At 42.2% G+C, this 22147-nt stretch overlaps 1 protein-coding gene across 1 annotated transcript in view; it reads left to right on the top strand.

Annotated features, from left to right (window-relative positions):
* The first annotated feature begins 223 nt into the window (after nucleotides 1-223).
* The window catches only part of LOC145408089 (putative neural-cadherin 2), a 171596-nt gene continuing 149672 nt past the window's right edge, over nucleotides 224-22147 (top strand). The window contains exons 1-3 of the mRNA XM_080278896.1: nucleotides 224-684; nucleotides 1230-1390; nucleotides 20445-20573. Of these exons, the coding sequence (XP_080135022.1) occupies nucleotides 224-684; nucleotides 1230-1390; nucleotides 20445-20573 (751 nt within the window). The remainder of the gene's footprint in view (nucleotides 685-1229; nucleotides 1391-20444; nucleotides 20574-22147) is intronic.

Here is a 22147-nt window from a genome sequence, read left to right as displayed (position 1 = left end):
CACTAGATAGGATCCTGGGTGGAGCAGTGGCCCATTCAAACTGAACCACGGGCCATTCACTGGCCCCCCAGGGATCAAGGTGGATATTCCAACAACTCCCCTGCAGTTCTTCCAGCTCTTTTTCACATGGGAGTTGTTGTCATACCTCACCCTGGAAACCAACTGGTACGCCACATTCCTGGGGACTCAGCTGGATGCCTGGTTCTCCTGCAATGAAGAGGAGATGGCCAAGTTCCTGGGGTTATATCTTTTCATGGGTATCGTGCACATGCCAACCATCAGGCACTATTGGAAGAGCTCCGAGCTGCACAACTACCCTAGGGTCTGGCGGGCGATGAGTGGAAGGCACTTCACCACCATCCTTAAGCGCTTCCACACCTTCAACTCACTCACCATTCCCCGGGACAACCAAGATCAGCTCATCTGCATTCACACGGTCATGGAGTACCTCCTTCAGCAGTTCCAGTCAGCGTACAAACCCAAGGAGCAGCTCAGCCTGGATGAGGGCTCTCTGGGGTGGAAGGGCCAATTGTCCTTCCACGTCTACAACTCCCAAAAGCCCACCAAGTATTCCAGCAAGATGTATATGTTGGCTGAGTCATCTTCGGGCTACATCTGGAACCTCAAGGTCTACACGGGGGTGCAGTGGACCCTCGAGAACACTGTTTTGGACCTCGTGGAACCGTTGAAGGACCAGGGCTATAAGTTGTTCATGGACAACTGGTACAGTTCTGTAGCCCTGTGCAAACGACTCTTCACTGCAGGCTTTTATGTGTATGGGACCCTACAGCTGCTTAGAGGAGTGCCATGCCAGCTGCAGGCCATCACCAGGGCAGAGATCCTGCCCGAGGGGGACATGGCGTACAGGCACAAAGACTATTTGCTACTCCTGCTGTGGAAGGACAAGTGCATTGTGAACATGGTGTCCACCTTCCACACTGCGGACACCATTCCGAAGAGGGTTCGAGAGAAGGAATCGGGGTCATGACGGGCGGACAACCTACATGGAGAAGGTCGTTAACAAGCCTGTCGTTGTTGAGGACTACAACAGGTACATGGGTGGGGTCGACCATTTCGATCAGATGGTCCAGTACTACCCCATCCTATGGCGAACTGTCAAGTGGATGAAGATCACATTCTACTTCATCCAAATGGCACTCTTCAATGCATTCCCCTTGTACAAAAAGTACAGATGTGCACAAATAACTATCCTTGAATTTGCGAAGCAGATCATCTACGATCTTCTGTATTTCCATGAGGACTGGCCCGCATCTGGACACATACTCCACCATGCCCCAGACCTGCCTACCCGACGGCCAGTACCAGCAACACCCGTCACCCAGCAGGCACAACACCAGTGCCATGATGGGCCCAGCCAACACCAGCACCAGCACTGCCTGCAGGACAATCCACACCAGCACCACCTGCAGCAGGCCTATCACAGGTGCCACCATCACCACCAGCACTGCCTGCAGAAGGTGCATCAGGGGTGCCAGCACCGCCACCACCTCCAGTTGCTGGTCCATCGGGAGAACCCGTGCCTGGGCCTGCAGCTCCCGCACGGCAGGATCACGGAGCATGAGGGTATCCAAGCAAGCATCACCGGGTGATTGACGACGACATGAGGTTGGATTGCACCCTGGGCCACCACCGGGCGAGGATCTCTGACAAGAAGAGGCTCAGGTGTGCCTTGTGCTTCAGATGGAGGGTGAGGAAGGACATAAGGAACATGTGTCCTGTATGTGATGTACCGGATTTGCATGGGCGATTGTTTCGAGCGGTTCCATACTGAGCGATACCTTCACTAGTGGAGCACACTCACACACACACACACACACACACACACACTGAGCTACCAAGGAGTGCAGACGTGGGCCGACAGTGCTCCATACCGAGCCAGCACGGCCAGTGGCATTACCTAAATTAGTTTCTTTATATGAGTCAAGCTCTGTACCAGGTTAGACTAAATGGTTTTTTATTATTTAAAAAAAAAAAAAGAAGAAGTTTAAACAAGACTTGTTCAAACAGAAAAGAGAACCGAGTAGCGAAAGAATGTGCTCAGTCAGCTGATTGTTTGTTTACACTACAACTGCCCCAGGGAATGTAAGTACTCTGTGCTTTTAGTATTGCAAAATGGCCACATACTTTAGTAAAGCAAATCTGGAAAAGAAAAGGGATAAAAGTAGAAACCAGGATGATAATTTCTACCAAGAACTGGTTGAAATGGAGACTCACAATAAACTGGTAGAGCGTGTACACAGACTGGAGTTGGCTTTCCAGAATGAGATTGATGAAATAAAGAAGCAGATGCACTTGCAAAAGGAAGAAATAGAAAAACTAGGAAGGGAGGTCAACAAGAAAGACACAACCATATGTGAACTAACAGTGGAATTGAGTAAACTTAGGAGGAAAATGAGTGAAATGTCAAGTACAGTAGTCAACCACGAGAGTATTATGGAAGAGTTCAAAATGATACAGAGACAATTAGGCAAGTAAGCAGTCTTATAGATCAAAGCAGTGATATTGAGGAGAAGATAACACAGGTGAATGAAGCTGTGCAAAGTTACAAAACTGATGTGGAAACCACGTATGCTGAAATGGTGAAAGTAAAGAAAGACTTAGAAACAACCCTCCACTCGGCAAAAGCGACCATGCAGTACTAAATTGCAACTTCAGGATAGCATATGACATAGTTAACAGCAATGAAAGTTACAAAAAGAGCCTAAATTATAAAAAGGGAAATTATCATGACCTAAAGAAGTATTTCTTAGAAGCTGATTGGGAAAATGAGCTTAGAGGACAAGATTTAAATGCTGTATATAAAAAATACTGTGAATTTTATGAAATAGGAGTCCAGAAGTACATCCCACAGCACAAAGAAGCAGATAAGAAAATACAGAAATGGTTCAATACAGAATGTAAAAAATCAAAAGAAAGAAGAGATTTGTTGTGGAATAGATACAGAAGACACAATAGTGATAGGACATATAATAATTACAAACAGGCAAGAAACGATTATACAAGAATAAGGAGGGAAGCCCAAAAACAGTTTGAGGAGGATATCATAAATAAAAGTAGTGATCAACCGAAGCTATTTTACAGCTACATCAGAAGCAAAACCAAAGTAAAAGATATAATACAATCCATTACGGACGAGGGAATCACCTATACACAAGAGAAAGATATTTGTGAAGCACTAAATAAGAATTTCCAATCAGTTTTTACAGAAGAAAAAAATTTTGAGAGGGACTATGTGGAACATGCATGCCCACACATACTACCAGATATACAAATATCAGAAAAAGTAATACAGGAGGAGTTAAGTAAATTAGACAGAGGAAAAGCAAATGGTCCTGATGAAGTTTCATGTTGGGTGCTACGAGAATGTGCAAAGGAGTTAAGTAAACCATTATTTTTAATTTTCAAGAAATCCTTGAGTCAAGGTAAACTACCTGATATTTGGAAGAAAGCAAATATTGTCCCCTTATTCAAGAAAGGGAATAGACAAAATCCACTCAACTACCGACCAGTATCACTGACCAATGTTGTAAGCAAGGTATTAGAAAATCTTATAAGAAAAGCTTGGGTAAATCATCTAGAAGAACACAATATGATAACAGAAAGACAGTTTGATTTCAGAAAAGGAAAATCATGTGTTACTAATCTGTTGAGCTACTATGACAGAGTAACAAACACAATACAGGAAAGAGAAGGATGGGTGGACAGTATCTATTAGATTTCAAGAAAGCATTTGACACAGTACCACACCAAAGGCTTTTATGGAAACTGTACCATCAAAGAGGAATTCGAGGCAAACTGTTTTGTTGGATACAAGATTTTCTCAAAAAAAAAAAAAAAATGAGAACAGTACTAAGGGAAAACTACTCATCATGGAAAGAAGTGACTAGTGGAGTACCACAGGGCTCAGTGCTGGCACCAATCATGTTTATTAATGTATATAAATGATATAGACAGTAACACTGGAAATGAAAGCTATCTGAATATGTTTGCAGATGATGCAAAAATACAAAAGAGAATTACTAACACAGACTCTTGTAAAGAGCTACAAGAAGAATTAAATAAACTTCATGAATGGAGTAATACATAGCAAATGGAATTCAATGTGGACAAGTGTCATGTAATCAAGTTTGGTAAATGTGGAAAAAGACCTGATTGGGATTATAAGTTAGTAAATAAAACCCTACACACATCAGAAAGAGAGAAGGACCTAGGTGTGATTATCAATAGCAGACTATCTCCGGCCGACCACATCAGTGAGAAGGTACGGAACATGTATACACTGCTTGTAAATATGAGAATAGCATTCACATACATAAATGAAGACATGCTAAGAAGGATAATAACATCATTCATCAGACCAACCCTGGAGTATGCATCAGTAGTCTGGAGTCCTCATCTCAAAAAACACATAGACAAGACTGAAAAAGTTCAAAGGGCCGCTACAAGATGGATACCAAGCTTAAGGGATCTAAGCTACGAAGAAAGACTAAATAAACTGAATCTACCAACACTACAGGAGAGAAGAAAAAGAGGTGACATGATAATGCTATATAAATGCATATCGGGAAAGGAGAAAATAGACATAAATGATTACTTAACATATGGGGAAGCATCAGCAAGAGGACACTGCAAAAAACTGCATAAGAAGAGAGGTGATAAAGACGTGAGGAAATTCAGTTTCCCAAACAGAGCAATTGATCAGTGGAATGCACTACCGAATGAAATAGTGTGTGGCAAAACAATTCACAAATTTAAGGATATGTACGATAAATACGGTTTAAGACACGGGGCAGTACGAGCTTGACTCATTCCTGTAAAGATACAATTAGGTAAGAACACACAGTACAAAACTCCTCACCTCCCAACCGATCTGGTCCTGCAGGAAGATCATCGCCACTGGAGAAGTACGCAATATTCTTTTTTTATTTCTCTATTTACCTCTATTTATGTCAGTATATTTACACATACATATATATTGTTAGTTATCTCAACACAAATGACAGGGAAATAAGTACAACTTCAGTTTCAGATGCTAGTAACAGGTTTAGTGTTCATGTGTGGTTTCCAAGAGGACTAAAAACAAAACAGAAGTCTATCTATCTATTGCCAGATGCCTTAATCCCTTATACGGGGTGGCTACAAACAAATAGTCTCCAAGTCACCCTGTCCCCCGCCATTTCACTGCCCCGCTCCCAGTTCACACCTCCCTCTCTCATATATCTCTCCACTCCATCCCTCCATCTCAACTTTGGCCTTCCCCTCCCTCTCTCCCCCTCCACCTCACTCACATAACTCTCCTCGTCAGTCTCTCACTCTCCATCCTCTCCACATGGCCAAACCACCTCATTGTGTTTCTTCTAACGCTTCCTATCACATCCACATCCACACCACAATGCTCCTTCACATCCTCATTTGTCAGTCTGTCTCTCCATGTGACTCCACATGCTCCTCTCAAATAACTCATTTCCACTGCTCTCACTCTTGACTTGTGTCCCTCCAACAACGTCCAAGCTTCAATTCCATACTTCAGAGTTGGTATCACAATACTGTAATGTAAAAACTTTTTCATTTCCATGCTCACTTCCCTGTTTCTTATCACTGTCTTCAAGGAACCAACAACCTTTCTTCCTTGTTGTACCCTTTCAAGCACTTCACCCTCCAAACTTTCATCTTTATTCATCACACTACCCAAGAACTTAAATGTACTCACATTTTCCATTTCCTCATTATCCAGCCTCACTGTACATTCACTGACTTCACCTCTCTCGAAGACCATAACTTTATTCATCCCTACATTCACCTTTAGATTCCGGTTCTCACAAACTCATCCACCAAGCCTTGCAGCTCCCCTTCGTCTTCATTTAACAACACAGTAGCATCTGCAAACAACAGTACAGGGAGTTTCCAAACACTGCCCTCTCTCTTTAGACCCACTCCAACATCCACTGCCCTACCTTGTATCTCTTTTATAACCCCATCCATATACAGACTGAACAACCATGGAGACATGACACATCCTTGTTTCAACTCAACCTTCAAATAGAAAAACTCACTCAGTTCACTATCCATATGCACTGCAGCCTTAGCACCCTCATACATACTCTTCACAGCATTGAACAACTTCCTGTCTACTCCATATATTCATAATACTTTCCACAGACCATGTCTATCCACTCTGTCTCCAAATCCATGAAGGCAGCATACAACCAAAACAGAATTAATTATATAAAATAGTTGTTGGTATAAAACCAAAGAAAGTGTATCCTAGCAAGCATAAAATCGTTAGCGCGCTACGGGAAAATAACGTAAGTGAGCGTGGCTGACGGTGGTTCAGTGCATGGGAAAATACACCATAGTTTTTTGCATTTTTCTCGAAAACTGTGAGGCCTAGGATCACCGTTTTTGGCTCAAATGAAAGCCAATGAAATTCTGCATAGGATGATAAAATAAAAACATAACAGTGCTGAGAAAAGTTTTTTGCTAGAGTTCCCCAAATGAAAAATTTGTTGTCTGTCGTAAATGGGTTTTACTTTTTCGCTTATTACTCGAACACCATATCTCACATCAAACAGGGACCCCTGGCATTCGAAAGCTAATAAAATTCCTTTCCAATGATGGCATAATACTGTATGTGGAGATTGATTAGTAAACATTCGACTTATGATGTTGGGAAGTGAGATGTATGCTCCCGAATGTTTATTCTGAGGGCCCTAATGTATGTATAGTGTTTTTTTTTTTTTTTTTTTTTTTTGGCTTATCATGTAGAATTAACCCGTCAGCTGCGGCTTTCACTTCACAGTGAGGACCTCCCTGTGCGGTATTCTCACCATACCTCAACTCTCTCATAACAGCACGAAAAATATAACAGTGTTCACGTCTTATATCTGTGCATCTCATAATGACATTTGTTTTTGATAAAATTCCATGGTAATGACGAAGTTGTGTTCAGAAATTGGAGAGGTTGGCGACATAAAGCATCTACCATATACCGAGTGTGAGAGAAAATGGAGTGATGGAGCGGAGCCTAAAATAAACTGAATATACCAAAATAAAAAGAATGATAAAAAAAAGAAAACGTAAACCACATTGAGAAATAGATCAATTGATAAAGTATATGGTTGAGGGGACCGTGCATTATAAGAAAATATGTGAATATGGCATGGATAAGAATGATGATTTTATGTTCCAGTCATGTAGACACACAGACATAACTGTACGTGGATACATTTCATAAGTTAGCTTGTTGGTGACGATAATCATTTGCCCTGTGCTTGTGTGTGTGTGTGTGTGTGTGTGTGTGAGAGAGAGAGAGAGAGGGGGGGGTGTTGTTAGTGTCTGCACGTGCGTAAATGTATGCATGTATGTGTGATTTAGTAAAAAAAAATGTATATATATATATATATATATATATATATATATATATATATATATATATATATATAAAATAAATTTGTGTGTGTGTGTGTGTGTGTGTGTGTGTGTGTGTGTGTGTGTGAAACATCTCATACGGGTGGGGTGAGGATTATCTCGTGAGGTCAACTCCCCCGGGATCCACCCCAAGGTGAGGCATGGACAAAGGTTGACAGTTCGTGTGTGTGTGTATGTGTGTGCGTGCGTGCGTGTGTGTGTGTGCGTGTGTGTGTGTGTGTGTGTGTGTGGTTGGGTATGTATGTATGTGTATGTGTGTGTATCAGTATGTGTGTGTGTGTGTGTGTGTGTGTGTGTGTGTGTGTGTGTACCAGTATGTGTGCTTGTTTGTGTGTGAATGTTTTTGTGTGTGAATGAGACAGACAGAGAGAGAGAGAGAGAGAGACAGACAGACAGACAGACAGACAGACACAGAAACAGAAAGACAGAGAGAGAGAGAGAAAGAGCTGGCTCCCATGGGCCAAACAGGCGACTGCAGTTATATTCTCTTTTGATTTTCTTATATTTAGACAGATGGATAGATAGTGTGTGTGTGTGTGTGTGTGTGTGTGTGTGTGTGTGTGTGTGTGTGCACGAAGTCATATAAATTGGGTGAGGATTATCTTCGGGTTAGCTCAACTCCCACCGGGATCCACTCCACTGTGTGGCATGGACAAAGGTTTTGCTGACGGTGTGTGTGTGTGTGTGTGTGTGTGTGTGTGTGTGTGTGTGTGTGTGTGTGTGTGTGTGTGTAGGAGAGAGAGAGAGAGAGAGAGAGAGAGAGAGAGACAGACAGACAGACAGACAGACAGGCAGAGACAGACAGACAGATAGATAGATAGATAGGTAGACAGATAGATAGATAAATAGATAGATAGATAGATAGATATGATCATTCACAGACATTTAGATAGATTATGTGTGTGTTTGTGGGGGGGTGCCTGTGTGTGTGTGTGTGTGTGTGTGTGTGTGTGTGTGTGTGTGTGTGTGTGTGTGCGAAGTCAGTTGGGTGAGGATTATCTTCTGGTGAGCTCAACTCCCACCTGGGATCCACTCCAATGTGTGACATGGACAAAGGTTTTGCAGACGGTGTGTGTGTGTGTGTGTGTGTGTGTGTGTGTGTGTGTGTGTTTATTTATGTGTGTGTGTATGTCTATGTATGTGTCTAATTGTATGTGCTTGTGTGTGTATGTGTCTAAGTGTATGTGCTTGTGTGTGTCAGAGAGAGAGAGAGAGAGAGAGAGAGAGAGAGAGAGAGAGGGAGCTGCCTAGCATGGGCTAAACAGCCTACCACTTCAGTTATCCTATCTTCTTATGTTCAGACAGATAAATAGTATGTGTGTGAGTGTGTGTGTGTGCACGTGCTCACTTGCGCGCGTGTTTGATATATTTATATATCACGATGCATTAGGACTTTTATAGCCATAAGAATAAAATACAGTACATAATGTGCATTGGAAAATTATGCCAAATAGAAAGAAAAAGTAGAATAACATTTATATTTCTTCAGAATGAATAACATAGTTGTGTATTACATTATTGTTGTCATATATCATACATAATGCCATTTACTTTTGATTTGAAAAGAAATGATTGCATACACTATATATATGCAGGCACACACACACACACACACACACACACACACTCACACACACACACACACAAACTATCCTTACATCAATATATCAATCTGTTCATCTTTTTTTCTCTCTAAAGTAAACACACACGTACACATACATAGATAACTATCTATCTATTTACCTTTCTTTCGATAGCACAAACACACATTCACTCAATCTATCAGTTTGTCTATCCATGAATCTATTTTTCTCTATCTATTCATCTTTGTTTCTAACACACACACAAACACACACACTCACACACCATCTGCCAAACCTTTGTCCATGCCATACCTTGGAGTGGATCCAAGGGGGAGTTGGGCTCACACGAAGATAATCCTCACCCAACTTGAATGATTTTGATCACACACACACACATACACACACACACACACACACACACACACACACACAGTGAACAGCCAGTAAACTGTAGAAGCCTAAGCAAGTATAAACTACCGTCGTTTCTAGCCCCCGATAGTTGTGGTGATGATTGTTACGGGCAGATGAGGGGAGGATGGTGGTGGCGGGTCAATGAATGATTTACTCAAGCAGTGCGCTATGTTTATTTTATTTTTCTATCTTCTGACATGCAATTCGTCATCCTTCTCGTAACATCTATAAACATAAGTAGTTGAAGGCCTCTTGCCACGCCTCGGGACAAGGCCTTTGGTCCTTATGCTGTGTGTGGGAGGTGGGTTAGAGGTAGAGGTTCTCCAGTGACACCTCAGTACGTCCACCCTCCATCATGACCCACAGGTGACTGACCCAGACGGCCGTGAGAAGGGGTTGACAGGTGTCGCTATGACATACAATATGCCTCACCTTGGGAGGCAGGACGGGACCAGATCTGGGTGTATCGCACACACAGCAAATGTCCAAGAGTGGCCATATATGGGTGTGTAGCAGCTGACGGGTTAATATCGACGAATAGGAGTATGTGGGTTTTGTGGCAAAATAATTTGTTTGGGTGGTGAAAATAAGCCGAGAATACACATTTTTGGAGTGCACGGCAGCCGGGGGGGAGGGGGAGAAAAGCCGGCGCATTACGGCACAGAAAACTTAACTTATCTATGCGGGAAGGGGTTAATTTTCTCTTTGTTTTCATCATTATTAACCTGCCCCGTCCTGTCGACGTATGGGTACGTTGCAACATTTTGCATTTGCCAGTCCTGGCGACGTACTGGTACGTCATGCAATTGCAAGGTCCCTAATTTGCACAATTTTCAATTTTCGCGCGTGATTTTTCGTACATATACACGGGACACCTTCCTCTATTCCTCTTCAAGATGTCAAGCAGGGACAATGCCTTACACCGCATAACCTCCCCCCTCCCCCCCTCATGCCATTGTCTCGGCAATTCACCTGTTATCAGTGACCTGGCCAGTAAAGACATTCAGGGCCAGAGTGATTCCCCAATCGATGACAATGTGGAGGACAAAGTTTACATAGCATTAGAGGAAGAAACAGTCAGAAATAATGATCACGTAATGTGGCAAAAGAAGGTCAGGTATGGTGATGAGTTAGTGAGTGAAACAATGCTTATAATGCCTATATTACTGTTTGAAAACCAATATACTCTCGTACTACATGTAAATTCGTACCAAGTAAATAAATAAATACCATTTATGAGTGGTGTGAAATAGTTACCCTCCCATAGAACTCGTTTTCTTTTGTGCCAGCCTGTTAGAAAACCCAGTCAGGTAAGGAGGTACTGGTACCTGTATCGAGTATTTTAAACCTCAAGTGAGCGATTTCTCTACGAATTTTCGATGTTCCTCAACAAAAGCGGAGGTTTTAGCCAAAAAAAAAAAAAATCGAAAATACCTCGGGATTGGGGGATGTTAGAGGTGCGAAATAGCTCGGGACGTGACGGGTTAACATTGTGTGTTGTTGATGTTGAACACACACACACACACACACACACACACAAACAGATACCTGTAAACACATTACCTCTCTCTCTCTCTCTCTCTCTATTCTTTATATGGTCGGGGATGGGCTGTGTCCCAACAAAAACATGTCATTGCATATATTTGGATACAACCAATTTTCTACAGTCACCTAGTCATCTGTGTCAGACTGTGAACAGTATATTAAATAACCCAGCGTCATCATTCATATGGAGACCCCTCAGCTAACAGTAATATACAAGCTTTCTTGATTTGTTTTACCAAGTGAGGATTATTAGTAAACAGTTATAACATTACAATCAATATAGTTTCTCCCCCTTTCCCGTTCGTCTCCACTCCTCCCCCCCCCACCACCACAATGCGCCCTCCCCCATACCTTACCACTTCATCCCTCCACCACAACCCCAGATACCCCCCCTTCTCTCTCTCTCTCTCTCTCTCTCTCTCTCTCTCTCTCTCTCTCTCTGTCACACCTGTTGGAGCAGGTGTGTGTGCTGTTCATAAGATTGTTTTCCACGTCTCGCTACATCATGATCATCACCCATTCTTGAGGTGTCATGTGTGCGTTGGTTAAACGTATGTTCTACGCGAAATTCATGATATTAATATCTCGTTCATACGTTAACAGATAGCTGTTATATGGATAGATAGGTAGATAGATAGAAATGTTAAGACGCACCTCTCACATAGGTAAGACTGGATATGATGTCCAATCTGTTCAAAACTATGATCATTTATATCAAACTACTCAGGTGCTATTCTAGTTTGTATACTGGCTGCGGTCCCTGAGAGTGATCCGTGGTCCAGTAAGACTGCAACGGCCCAACCGCTTTTCACCTTGAGTGTTGGCTACCGCGAATTTCTGTCCGGAGCTGTAGAACATGTTGAATTTATATTTTCTGCAAATCTTGGAGAGGACACATTCACATGGTGGCACTGATACACCCAGGCAGCAGAGTTGCCCGATGACACAAACGTCCCTCATCAACTTCTCTGTCCCCCGAAAGAGGGTGGTGGACTGCAGCAAAGGCCAACTTCAGCCTGTACTGAACCAGGTTCACGTGCAGCTGTGCCGGGGACCACGACACCGGCAAAGAAAATGTTATGTACAAAGAAACTCACAAATGCAGCTTGTGGTAGTCTAACAGGCTTTATATGCATCACTACCTTAGTATTAAACAGTAGTTACGATCGGTATGCAGCACACAACATTTCACTGCATATATGTTTTAAGTGAAGATGCTTTAATAGACTTGTATGTTAACTTGCTATCACAGCAGATTTTTTTTTTTTATTAACCCTCTCATGGTTGCATTTTCTCTCATAGTTTATTTCAGTGGGCGGAAGATGATGACATGCTGACAAATGACTATAACAGCCTCAGGATGATAATACTGTCACTGTTACCCTTCCCATGGTTGTGGCTTGTCATATTTTAGTGCAATAACGTCCGAAGATTTTAATTAACTGAGAGTGAGGCGATGGGGTCTGTGTGTTAAACAAGTATTATATGGAAGAGCAATGCTCTATCTACCACTACTGTTAATCATAGCTCTGGGGAAGCAAGTTCCAGAGAGAAGCGATTCTGGGAATAAACTAACTCTGATAGGCAGAAGTTCTGCAATATGACAGTGTGACACTCAAGCAAGGAGTGCTACCAGACGCCCGTGTAGCACCGGGGAAGACGTGGAGAGGTGGTGCAGTGGATGGAACTTCGTCTGACCATTTGCCATAAATCTACCAGTAAAATAATGTAAGAGATGCAACATTCCATCTTGCTTGCAGGGGGGGTTCATTTGTAATTGCTGGGTTATTAATTATTCGTATAGCTTTGTTCACAATTTTGTTCAGTTGCTTAAGTGCAACCTTTCCACATCCAGTCCATAAGAGTGAGCAATATTCCAGCTGTGAGCGCAATGACTCTTGTATATTATAGCTAACAGCTCATCAGTGAAGCAAGTTACTGATTCTGTACAATACACCAAGTTTCTTTGACGCAGTTAAAGTAAGTGGTCTAACGTGAGAGGTCTGAGGTTATTGTTAAGTGAAATACCAAGAATTTCAATACTTTAGAGATGAGAATACTGGTTGCATTGAAGGTAATATAGGAATCAGGCAATTCCTGTCTGTTAGTAAACTGAATATATTTGGTTTTCCTTGCATGAAATGAGAATGTTATTTTTGTCCCCATTCATTGATCTTAGATAAGTTTTGATATATGAAGATTGCTGTGCTGAGTTGGAGTCAGAGATATCAAACTATGTGAATGGGTGTTTAAATGTGAAGGAACTCTGAAGTGTTGAGTCATCTGCATATAAATGAATGGGGTAATATGGATGACAGAGAAGAGATCATTAATATGAATTAGAAACAGGGTTAGAGCCAGGACTGATCCTTGTGGCACGCCGGCATTAAGGGACTGGAAATTGAAATATACATCATCTACTTTCATTCTTATTTTTCTGTTGCTGTAATATGAGGAAATCAGTGGCACAAAAAATGACAAGCCGTCGCAAGGGAGTTTGGGTAAAAGGGGACGGGGCCACATTTGGTGTTACATGGAATAAAACGCGGAAGTTGTCTCGACCGTGAAAGAGTTAATTTAGTTGTGAGATATATATGACGTGACCATTCCACCTGCCATATCCAGCTGACGGTGGGGTTGGAGATGGAAGAGTTTTGTTTTGTTTTGTTTTGTTTTTCTGAACGAAGTGTATTTTTCTCTTTGACGCTATACTATTCTCGCATTTTTGTGGAGTTACTGTTTTTATTATGGCCAGAAAATCTAGAACTTTACGTAAGGTTGTGTGACTCTCTCTCTCTCTCTCTCTCTCTCTCTCTCTCTCTCTCTCTCCAGCGGAGGATATGAGACGAGATTGACACGAAAAAACAAAACGTTTTAATGTTATTCTGTAGCGCTGTACAACTAATAGCTTCTCGTTTTCCGGGAGCTGAAAATCACTTGCTATAAAAAAAAAAAAAAAAAAAAAAATCCACCATCATACACTTCTCGTTACTATAACAAATAATGAAAATCTTTCCTTGCAAATCCTTATTGCCATGTTTTTCAGGTGACGAAACAGACTTATAACTACTCTTATTGAACGAACATAACCTATCGATATATCATCTTTATCACAAAGTTTATCATAATTATTTCATCAGATTTTGAAACAGTCGCCTCACTAGTCCTTTATTTTTCTTTTCTTTTTTTAATTCATTTATTAATTTTAGTTAGCTCTTGCATATCTCTGTGAACGTTAATGGATCTTATTCTTTGTGCTCTCTTCTAGGAGCGCCAGTACAGTATTTATCGGGTGTCCTGTGTCATTACTTCCACACCCGTGTGACCCCAACCCAATATTCCTAGATGACTCATTTTTGCGTCTACATTACACAGCAAATTGTGGTGGTACAGTAGGGGCTCCGCCGTAACTGGGATGACACACGGCTTCTGGGAGAGGGAAAATGTGAGAGAGGAGAGACAAGTTACCACATACCCTACGACACATCACATTAATTTTGTTGTTGCCTATCACTGCCAGCACACTGCCAGCAAAGCATGAAAAACTTATATGGTTCTTGCATTCACTCTAAGAAACAGCAGGAGGAAATATCTCATTACTTATAGGACAGTGTTGTACACCTGCCTCTGCTTGAATAGGAAACCAAAAAATCCCCGTATTATTAAGTCATCTGCAGTACTAGTTTATGTTTCTGCCCGGACTCGTGCTGAGTCTGTTCTTTGCTCTGCTAAAAATAATTTCATCCGTACTAAATGCTCTCAACTTTCCAACTCGAATTCTTCCCGCTCCTTCTGGCACCTTGCCAAAAACCTTTCTAAAAACTTTACCTCATCATCCTTCCTCTTTTCTACTCTGATGGCTCTGTAGCTATTTCTTCTACTGATAAAGCAGATCTCTTCACTCAAATTTTCTCCTCCAGTTCCACCTTAGACGATTCCGGTGCTGCTCCTCCATCACTTCCCCCTTCTGATTTCCTCATGGCTTGACATTAAAATTTCCTTAGCTAATGTATTTGCTGCCATCACTGGCCTTCATACTATCATGGCATATGGCCTGATGGAGTCCCTTCTGTTGTCCTCAAGAACTGTGCTTCTGTGCTTACACCCTGCCCAGGTAAACTCTTTCGCCTTTGTCTGTCAACTTGTACCTTGCTGGAAGTTTGCTCTCATGCAGCCAGTCCCAAAGAAGGGTGACCATTCCCGACCCTCTAACTATCATCCAATTGCTTTAACATCCTGTGTCTCAAAAGTTTTTGAGTCAATTCTTAACAAAAATTTTAAAGCATTTTTCCTGTCACAACCTTCTTTCTGATGGTCAGTATGGGTTCCGTCAGGGACGTTCCACTGGCGATCTTCTCACCTACCTTTCAGACCCCTGGTCATCCTCCTTTCGGGACTTTGGCTAAAGCCTTGCCATTGCACTTGACATCTCAAAGGTTTTCGATCGAGTCTGGCATAAATCTTTAATTTCCAACCTGGCCTCTTACGGTTTCTATCCTTCTGTCTGTGCCTTCATCTATAGCTTCCTTTCTACTGTAATCGTTCTACAGCCGCTGTTGTAAACGGCCATCATTCTTCTCCTAGATCTATCAACAGTGGTGTTGCTCAGGGCTCTGTCCTATCACCATCTCTCTTCCTCTTATTCATCAAAGACCTTTTAAGCTGTACATCTAATCCTATCCACTCATACGCTGATTCCACTCTTCACCTTTCCATTCGGTTCTCGCAATGTCCGTCTCAGCAGTTACTTCAACAAACAATGGATGAGGCTATGGCACACATATTGTCGGACTTGGCTCGTATCTCTGACCGGGGAAAAAATAATATTGTTATTTTTAATGCATCAAAAACTTAGTTTTTACACCTATCAACCCGACACAATCTTCTACAGGAGTACCCACTAATGTTTATTAATATCCAGCTCAATCCAGCATCATCCTCGAACATGCTTGGGGTTTCATTCACTTGGGACTTATCTTGGAAAGATCATATTACATCTCTGGTAAAATCTTCTTCCAAGAAATTGGGTGTACTAGGCCGACTCCCTACCTTCTTTACCCCTGCACAGTTGTTGACTTTATACACGGGTTTTATTCGCCCCTGTGTAGAGTACAACTCTCATGTATGGGGAGGCTCCCCACGTACAGCTCATCTCAATAGAGTGGAGTCAAAGGCTTTTCGTCACATTAACTCTCCTCCTCTTACTGGCTCCCTTCAACCTCTGTCTCTTCGCCGCACTGTTGAATCTTTATCTCTTTTCTATCGCTACTTCAATGGTCACTGCTCCTCTGAACTGTCTGCTTGCATCCTTCCACCTCTACGACGGGTTCGTAGCACCCGTCTAGCAACAAACTCTCATCCCTTTTCTGTCCAACTCTCAAATGCAAGAGTTAACCGTTACTCCCAGTCCTTCATTTATGCAGCAGGTCAGCTCTGGAACTGTCTCCCTTTGTATGTATTTCCTGTTTCCTATGATCTCCATAGTTTCAAACGCAAGGTGTCCAGGCATCTCGAAATGAACGGATCTTGAATTTGGCTCTCTTTTGTATTGTTTTTGTTTTTTTCTTGGACGGAACGGTTTGCGGGCCCCTGGCCTTTGGTTCCTACTTTCTTGCAAAAGAAAAAAAAAAATTCCCACGAGCAGCCTGTGTATGTCCATTCTTTGAAAGTATCACGATGCCAACAACAAAACACTGTGCAAGAAGATGGCGCACAAGGAGTGTGAGCCGTTGAGCATTTGCTTAATCCTTACCTTAGACCGCGAATTTTGTCAGTGGTGGGTAAAATAGTCTGGCGTTAGTCTGAGTAAATAAGTCATCCCTTGATAATGAAAACTTAACGCTAGAGACCCATCTCGATCTGTTGTCAGTTGCTCCTTATGAAGCCGCTGAACCAGTGGTGGCCAGCTGTTGTTGGTGCCTTTGTGGCTGTTGGATACAGGTGTGATTCAGCCTATGTGGTCAGCGTCGCCTGACTGCGAAACTGCCGGCCCGTTACCGCCAGCGTTCGACTCAGGTTACGTACATCCACCCTTTATGGATTGATAGGTATAATGAGTTTCTAGGATAACACCTATGGTAGGTAAATGTGGTTTCCTGGATGATACAGTGGCCTTGTATCCCATGATACGAAGTATAAACCCGCCAGACTCAGAGACCTAAGTTACAGAGAAGAGCACCTCAGCTAAGCTCCTCTTGGCATCTGCCTCCACCATTACCTTTACTCAGAAATGTTGCTGGTCTGGACTGTGTGAACCGTATATACTCATTTGTAGCCGTTCAGTTTTTTTTTTTTTTTTTTTTTTTCATAACCACATATGATTCCATTCAAGGACAAAGGTCGTGAATAGAAGTTTTCTCGGCATGTATGTGGACTTGCCTGGAAAGATAGGTAAAAACATGAAGGAGTATGTAGACACTATGGAGTGGAGTTGAATGATACAAGTGTAGGTGTGGGGAAGATATAATTTCGATGTGGGCGAATGATCACATGGAAATGACAGAATTACAAGCCAAAAACTAAAACAAAAAAGTTTGTAGAAGTTGATCTGGGCCAGAGGGCTGCGACCAATATGGAAATACAAATCTGTGAAACAAATGAAGAGCAATTGGACTGTTAGGAAGAGGCAGATATGCGTTGCCTGATTAATTAAGAGCAGACGTCATTCAGTGGATCGACAGATAATACTATACTTTGTTCGCTTTACCTGCAGCTAAAATTGTCATCCCTCCATCCTGCATGCCGAGCTGTTAACAGGAAATAACCATTAGAACATGAAGACAGTCACGAAGGAGTGCTGCAGACTGTAATGTTGAGCCATAGTATTGTCTTTTACTGCCACTGAGCTGCATAAAATGAGCTGTAAAAAGATATTAATTTGAGCCAGTGAATTATAACACATTTATTTCATTCCTCATGAATAATGCACTGATTTCTCTGGATTTCTTCTTTTATATAGTTTAACTTTTCTTGTGCATTTTAATAATAATTTTCATTTTTATTATATTTTATCTAATTCCTTGACAGCTTTTCCTTTACAAGAGTCTTCCCATTTTCATCCTATCAGCATCACACAGAGGTTCTTAATCTCAATTTTATGTTCAACGCACCATAAAAACAACCTTTGTAGGAAAAGTAAAACCAAGCAACTACATTTTCCTTTACCGCATAAGTTTTTACTCGGCCACACTCTTGGCTCGTCTGCCCACCACACTACACGGCAGAGGGTGGTGGTTGGAGGTGTAAAACTCGCCACCGTCGTAACACAGGATCATAACACAGGAGAAACACAGCACTACCTTTTGATGAAGACTTGGCTGAAAAACAAAGGGAGGGGAGAGGAGTATTTGTAGTGAGAGAAAGCGAGAGGGCGGAGTGTATAGCAGAGGAAGATGAGTGTCAGGGAGAAGTGTATATAGTAGAGGAAAAAGGGTGGGAGGGAGTGATGGGTGCAGGGAAAAGGGTGGGAGAGCGTAGTGTCTGTAGAGGGGAGAATGAGGGAGGGCGCGGTGTATACCGAGGGAGAAGAGTGGAAGGGAGTGATGCATGTAGAGGAAGAAGGGTGGGAGTGGTGTGTGTCGAAGAATGTGGGAAGGAGTAGTGTATGTAGAGGGAAATGGACGCGAGGGAGTGATGTTTGTAGTGTATGTAGAGAGAGGTGAATGGGAGGGACTGATATTTGTTCTGGGAGAAGGGTGGGAGAGGGGTATGTAGAAGAATGTGGGTAGGAGTGGCGTATGTAAAGGGAGGGAGTGGTGTATGTAATGGGAGAAAAAAGAGAGGGAGTGATGTGGGCAGAGGGATGTTGTGGGACGAACTGGTGTATGTACAAGGAGAGGGGTGGGAGAAAGTATAGTAGTTAGAGGGGCAAAGGGTGGGAGGGGGTTATTTATATGAAGGTAGAAGGGGTGGAGGAAAATGTGTATGTAGTGAGAATGTGTAAAGTACAGGTTTCACTCTTCATGTAGAGGACAGACAGAGAGGTGGTTAACAGACGTGAAAACGAGAACGGAAAACGAGAAAAGAATGTAAAGGAGAGAAAAGTAACCGACAAAGTCTAAATACGCAGGAATAGGAGATAAGAAACTAACGTTTCGAAGATAATTATACTGGAGAGAAGTATGGGCGAGCAGGTAAGGCAGAAGGCGGATACCTCCTTCAAGGGTGTCGTCGTGGCAAAAATTGGTGTTACGTTGATGTAATGGTGGGTAATCGCTCGGGTTTATGTGTTTTGTTTATGGTTATGGTTGTTGCTGCATTCCTGCATGTCATAGTATCCTTCTGTCCTTTGTCTCCCTCCGCATTCGTTTCCTTCATTCCCAGGAAGGTTCTTCAGACACCATTTGACAGGTCTGTCTCCTTGACGTATACCTCAACCGTTTGTTCAGAATATAATGATACTATTCCTCGCAGAGACTTATGTTACTGCAACTTCTCTCTCCATCCAGTTGTGTTTCTTTCTTTTTCACTTGTAGTCCCTAATAATACAGATGGAGAGCATTATATACGATACTCGCGAGCATATGAGATCAACATAAACTGCTACTTCTAAAGCCGATTACCTCGAATACCTTATAACATTCCTCATTGGGCTGTTGAGTGCGTTTTCATATAACGATTAATAAACTTATTACTCATTAATGGCCTGATGAGATGTGGTATTGGTAAGATGTATAACACTCTTTATCACTCCATGGCCGACAGTTCATAGACGAGCAAGCAAAGGCAATCTATACTGCGGGGTGGGAAGGCTGCAGACAATCCTGCGAATGTGATGCTACCATTTTCACCTGGTTGACAGGGCTAATTATAATGCTTTGTATTCCCTCATGCAAAGGCATCGTCAGACAAACCCCAGCACCTTTCCCTGTCATCACCGTACATGAAAACGTACCTCTCTTGTCAGTCCGGTGAAGCCTTTTTTATATATATTTTATTATTTATGCCAGAGATTCCATGTAGTTTAAAAGAAACACCACCTAGTGAGGGGGTTAAATACAACTACCAATATCCTCTTCAGTGTTGTTATGTCACTGTATGTTAGACTCGCAATGCCGAACGATTTTACGCAGCTTGGGAAGGCCTGTCATCCCAAAATTGTTTGTCAAAAGTAATCATAAATAAGCTACACCAATATTAACCCCAATCACAGCAATGCGCAGTTCCAAGTGTTATAAATTCAGTAATGATTCCTTTGGCTTCTTTCTATTCCGAAACATCCTTTCCTTTATTCACTCTTTATCTTCATCCTGTCTTTCAAGTCTCTATTTAGTCTTCTTCCTAGTTAGCCATGCATGTATATCATTCATTTATTCCCATCCGGTAACTATCCCTTCCTTTCTCTATGATCTCCCCTTTTTGCAACTTTTTTAACAGTCATTTTTCTCTCTAGTTTGTATTATTATTCAATGTTCTCTTGATTTCTTCCATATTCAGCTCATTTGTTTCTTCCTCCAGCAACACGCCTCATGTCTGGAAGCGGTACCACTCCACTGGAGTTTACTGAGCCTCGGTACTGCACTGCGCTGGACGAAGACGCGCCCATCACCACGCCCGTCATCACCGTCACCGCCACTCATAAACAAGGTCGGTTGCCAAGGAAATTTTCCAGTCACAAGATAATCTAATCTAGCGGCGCGTTATGTAGTGTGAAAGTGAGGTCGTTGAACAGGGGAGTGAACAGACATCAGGGGTGAATGGTTTCAGGAAGGGGAACAAGGAAGCACAGTAACAGGAGATCTATCAACGAAATGACCAATGAAATGAGCTATGCATTCCTCCACTCATCACTCAAGTCTTCGAAATTCTCTACTTCACCTCACAGGTCGAAAGTTCCATACAAAGATGTCTCACAATACCAGCAGCATAGAGAACATGCCGTTGACTCTCAAGTTAAATACGGGGTGCAACGCTTGTTATGTGCTGATTCATGCATACGGTTACTTCCTTCAGCCATGGCAATCATTAGTCAACTCTCGCATGCCTCAACATTCTTACTTTACTTATTCACAGAATCACTTATCATGTCCATCAACCTTTTGACGTTCGAAGTCGCCAGGTATTTTCAGGCTCACATTATAGTATGAGTCCTCTCTTTTCAACAAACAAATCATACTCATTTACGTGTACGATTACTTTCAGTCATCGTCCTTACAATGTTTCACATAATCTTCGTACACCAGATGTGAAGTATTCCAATGCTTGACAGTCATCATCTGCTTCACTTCCATCTCTGCTACTCTTGAACTTTAATGTTTCCATCCAAGTACTGTACAACCCTGTTCACACTTTCATGAGACACCAATGCATTCAAACCACACTGGACAGCGAGCCAGTGCACCAAACCACCTCGCCTACACACAAAAACACACTGAATCTGAGAAATAGGAGTTCGTCAAAAGGAGACAGGGTAAAACAATAACTATTGCTGATCCCTATTACTGCATCGACATGAGTTTGAGGAAAGTGAAAAAAAGGTTGAAGTGTTAATGCCGTTATTAAAATACGTCTGCAAAACAGGTTGCGAATGAATGATATTTTTTAAAAAATGATTCGTCACTTGATCACAACCTCTCATAAGTTTAGCAAAAGTGTCTTTCTTCCCTAAATGTCCCATAATTAATGCCCTGATGACATATTTCGCAAGTATGCTGTTGAGGAATATCGACAGACATACCCATAATCAAATGCATGATTGTGTCAAGCTGGAGAGAGAGAGAGAGAGAGAGAGCATTGTCATTTTTAGACAGCAATGAGTCCTCTTTTGCTGTGCTGCATAAGACCAAGCACTCTAACATTGCCTTTTTTTTTATTTACGTAAGTAGCTGTATGAGCGCTATATATACATCAGTTAAACCGGATGTTGAAATCCAACAGTCGTATATAACAAGAGCCTCGCAGCCCAATCATGCCGCTCAGCACTTGTCCAGATTAGAGTCGCCACAAAGAACTTGCCCAAATCAGACCAGTTTCTGAACAGTTACCACCACCACCACCACCACCACCACCGCCATTACGCTATCACCACCACAACCACCATCATCATCACTGCTACCACCACCACCACTGCATCTGCCACCACTATTATCATCAATCATCACAGCTATCACCACCACTGCATCTGCCACCACCATCATCATCAATCATCACAGCTATCACCA

Source organism: Coenobita brevimanus, chromosome 75 (genome assembly GCF_032717465.1).
Source record: "Coenobita brevimanus isolate Jiangsu-jjx chromosome 75, ASM3271746v2, whole genome shotgun sequence".
NCBI classification, from domain to species: Eukaryota; Metazoa; Arthropoda; class Malacostraca; order Decapoda; family Coenobitidae; genus Coenobita; species Coenobita brevimanus.
This window is presented reverse-complemented; position numbering and strand designations above follow the sequence as displayed.